The sequence below is a fragment of the Pinus tabuliformis genome, chromosome 1_2 (assembly GCF_031772625.1).
Source record: "Pinus tabuliformis cultivar Carrire ecotype Pingquan chromosome 1_2, CPIR1, whole genome shotgun sequence".
Lineage (NCBI taxonomy): Eukaryota > Viridiplantae > Streptophyta > Pinopsida > Pinales > Pinaceae > Pinus > Pinus tabuliformis.
Window position 1 is genome coordinate 1,089,305,055 of NC_142298.1, and position 4,305 is coordinate 1,089,309,359.

Sequence of the window (4,305 nt, forward strand, 5' to 3'; positions counted from 1 at the left end):
CCATCAGGGCTTGGACTTTTATCCTTTTTGAACCATTTGATAGTTGCTTCTAGCTCAGCTAATGTCACCTCCTTTGTGAGTTCATCCCGTTCCTCAGGATCGACAAATCTGGGGAATTTCTCAGCCACTCTCATAATTTCAAGTATGTTTTTTTCCCGGGGAGCTTTATAAATGTTCCTGAAGTGGTCAGTGGCGATCTTAGATAGATGCCTCTGGGTGGTGACCACTCGTTCCTGATCGTCTTTCAGTTCCCATATAGTGTTGATAGCCTTTCTCCCATTGGCGAATCTGTGATAAAAACGGGTGTTGTCGTCTCCTTCAGCGAGCCAAATGGCTCGGCTGTGGAGTCTCTAGCTTTCCTCTCTGTCCTTCAGGATCTGGGATCTCTTAAGAATGTGTGACATATATAATTCTTTTCTTTCCGGGGTGGGAAAAACGCCACCATCCTCTTCTTCATGAGCAGCAATGAAGTCCTCAGCCTCCCGCAAGGCTTGATCGTCTCGGAGTCTCTTTTGGTGTGCCCAGACCTTAGAGATCCTTTTGAGCTCCGATAATTTCCTGATGAATCCCTCAGTGAAGTGTTCCTCCTCCTCGATGGGGTGGCTCTGCCAGTAATCTGTGACCATCTGAATATAGGATGGGTCTTTCAACCAGGAGGAGTTAAACTTGAAAGGGCTTTTGATCTTGTTATGAATGTCTGAGAATTCCAAATATATTGGTCTGTGGTCAGATATGCCTCCAGATCCCACCCATTGCCTTATACGAGCAATCCTGTTGTGGAGGGATTCTTTAATAAGGAATCTATCGAGTCTTCTGGCCAGGCTCTGTTCACCACTCCTGTTGTTGGTCCATGTGTATTGCAATTTTTTCATGGGGGTATCGATCCAGTGGTGCTCCTCCAGTAGGGTGGATATGGTATCCGAGAATGGGTCAATCCTGGCAGCATGCCCCCATGTTTCACAGAAGCCCATTGTGAAGTTCAAGTCCCCTCCCAGGATAATGTTATCCTGTTGTAAGAGAGCAGAGTTCAAGAGAGAGTGCCAGTAGGTCGCTCTCTCAGAGCAAGGGCCATATACGTTAATGAGTCTGAGCACTGTTTCCATAGACTGTACATAGGCATCGATGCCTATGAACCCTCTGCCACCCCAGGTGTTTATAACTCTCAGCGCTCTGTTGTTGATTCCAATAGCCAGACCCCCAGATCTCCCAGATGCATCGATGGCGTGGAAGGTCCAGTTGGGTAGCCAGGCCTCGAGGGATGGGATGAGGGAGTCTGCATTACAAAGCGTTTCTTGCAAAAAGATGATGTCCGAAAGAGAAAGGGAGAGAAGTCTCCGAAGGGCTAGTTTTTTGGGTGTACTAGCGAACCCTCTGCAATTGTAGGATAGGATCTTCATGTCGGATGAGATACAGGGCTTTTTGCTCTAAGGGCCCTGAAGATGGTCTGTTGACGACCAAGAGCGACTTCTGTATCGGCCGCATGTCTAGCTTTAGTAAGGCGCGAAGGTCGACCTCGCGAGAGCTTCTGATGAGAGGGGGAAGGATCGATGACTAGCCCGATAGCATCAGTACCATTTGCTTTAGTCCGGGGACGGAGGGAGTACCGAGGGGGGATCGGGGAGACGGCTCCTGGATCGGTCGCCATTGGAGGGAGAGATGGTGGAAAAGGCGACATGCAGGGAGAGGGGGAGGGGATGGGGCAATGTAGTGAAGAGGATACATATGCGGGAGAAGTAGTGATTATAGCCTGATGCAGAGTCTCAGATGTATCCAGATCATGTAAAGAAGAGAGCATAGTAGGGGATGAGACAGCTGACATACCCGATGTATCGTCGGTCGCCGGAATAGGAGCATCTGGGGCAGGATCAGGCGATGCACAGGTTGGTTCCTCCGCCGGTGTCCCAGTCTGATAGGAAGGAGCAGCTTCTTCATGTATTGGGGGCTCCGCAGGGACCGCAGACGGTGCTTGATTAGGTGGTGGGGAGGGGCGATCCTGAGCTGGTACCGGCCCTTTTCTCAGAAGTGGACAGTCACGGTAGAGGTGACCAACCTTGTGACAACGGCGACATCTGTAAGGGATACCCTCATAGTCAATGATCTGCTTCCTGGAGAAGTCCCTCCATTGGATAGTAATATATTCTAGAAGCCCCCCCTGGTATCCAGATTAATGAGGATCCACGCATATGCCATCATTCCTGTGTGGAGATATGACTTATCATAATCCATGTAGCTCCCAATTGCATTGCCAATTCTTCGAAAAATGTCTTCGGAGCAATATTGCAGAGGTAAGCCTGGTAGTCTGATCCATGTGGGGCCAATTCCGATCTATTCCGTAGCCGGACCGAACATGGGAGTCCAGCATTTCAGGAGTACCGGAGCATGTTCAAAGTGCCAGTAAGAGGAGAGTACCCAGTTTGTGTGATCAGCGCGTGCGAAACGTAATGCAAACCATCCCCTCACAAAGGTTTGCACGAAGGGAATGTCAACCAAGTGTTGCCCCCAAACTTCTGTAGCCCAAGCCTTTAAATGTGCAGCCGAGTAATTTCGGCCTCTGATGTGACCCACCAGAACCCTGTCAGCAAATTCCATGATGTCGCTCCACTGTATGTCCTCTTCGAGCCGGAGGAAGGTGTCCTCCTCTCTGGATTTGAAGCAGCGGGGTTTTTTACCCGGACCGGATCTCGGTGGATGAGGCAAAGGGGGGCAAGTAGCAGGGGGGGGGGGCAAGACTGAGGGGAGGATCTACAATGGATGTGGGGGGAGGGGGGAGAGGCCCAGAGGTGGGGAGGGGGTCCGATAGCGGGGGGATAGCGTTGAAACAACTTGAAAGAGCACCGGTGTGGGGGATGGGATTCGATGATGGAGCGGGATCAGGGAAGGGCCATTGATACGCTGCAGTATGAGAGGAACTAGGGTTAGGGTTTAGGCAACCCGCTACAAACCCTAGGGAGGCCGGCGAGAGGGGGGGAGTAGACAGAGCAGGCCAAGTGGGGGGAATATCCGGGAGAATAACGGGAGGTTGCGGGGAGCCTCCGGCAGAGAAAACAGCAAAATCATCCGAGGGTGCCGGGAGATACATACCTTGTGAGCTGGAAGAGGGGGTACGCCAGATGGAGACCCCGCTCAGCGGATCTTCGGTGTAATCGACAGCCTCTAGGTCTTCCATAGTGCCAGCTAGCGGATCCTCGAAACGGAGTAAACCTCGGAGCACAGGTAACCCGGGTGAGATGCGGTTATCGGCAGTGAATTGTAACGGCAGGGGGGCATCGAACGGTGGGATAACAGGGCGCAGCAAAAGGCATCAGCTGCGGAAAAGGCGTATGGAGTTAGAGTCGGAGGCGCGGCGGGGAAGTAGGAGCGGGTACCGGGAGAGTTAACCGGGTACGGGCGCGGTGAGCTGCAGGCGCGAGACCGGAGCCCTAACCATATCCGTCATGAGCCGCCATCTAATCTTATTTATTATTTCCACTATTATTTTATAATTTCCTTAGGAGGCCCATTTTAGACCTCAAAATTCCCCTAATGTAATTGGGACTTCACATCGGGGAGACCCCCTTGGTTGATAAATTTCCAACACTGTCAACCACTAGCACTAGAAGGAGGGCCATATGACAAGCTGTGCCATCGATTCTTCTTTGAATCTCTTATATTAGATGGCTCATACCCAAATCATAATTCAGGGGTGTTTTTCTAATAGATCCAATGTTAAACATTTTATCCCTAATGAACCTCTTTATGAGTTGTGTCAATTAAAATTTGATGGTGAGGGTGATACATCCATAGCCAAGCATGCATCTCTTTTTCTTAAGTTCTGCAAACATTATGAAATTGAGTTTGAATATGTGGCTTGTGTTCTTGTCTTCCTCACGCTTGAAGGTTGATTTAACTGATTGTGTCATACCCTACCACTCGCTTCCATTCATTATTTTGAACACTTCATCAAGGAACTTCATTTATCCTTCGATAAGTATGATTACCGGGATGTCCTTAAAAGGATTAATCAACTAAGAGTGAACCATAATGAATCAATAGAGGATTTTGTTAAAAAATTCCTTCACCTTTGTTATGAGTTTCCTAAAAAAGATATGGATTGGGATTTATTTAAACAAAATTATGAGCTTTTGGTTCATATATCTTTTCATGGTGAATCTAAACCCCCTAATGTTTTTCCTTCCCCAACTTTTGTAAATCATGAGACACCTATAATTCCAGAGGAGGAACCTACTATCACTTTTGTTCCTTTTCCTCCTCACTTTTTAGTCCTGATGTGGGTGCCTCCTTATGATGATGTCAAAATTGGGAAAT

At 48.9% G+C, this 4,305-nt stretch overlaps 1 protein-coding gene across 1 annotated transcript; it reads right to left on the bottom strand.

Annotated features, from left to right (window-relative positions):
• Positions 1 to 350: 350 nt before the first annotated feature.
• LOC149209975 (uncharacterized) lies at positions 351 to 1,397 on the bottom strand. Its single transcript, XM_089398828.1, has one exon. It carries the CDS (start codon positions 1,395 to 1,397, stop codon positions 351 to 353), a length of 1,047 nt encoding a protein of 348 aa, XP_089254954.1.
• Positions 1,398 to 4,305: the final 2,908 nt, after the last annotated feature.

Excerpts from the sequence above, each read along its gene's own strand:
- LOC149209975 (XM_089398828.1), bottom strand. The coding sequence starts at position 1,397 with ATGAAGATCCTATCCTACAATTGCAGAGGGTTCGCTAGTACACCCAAA.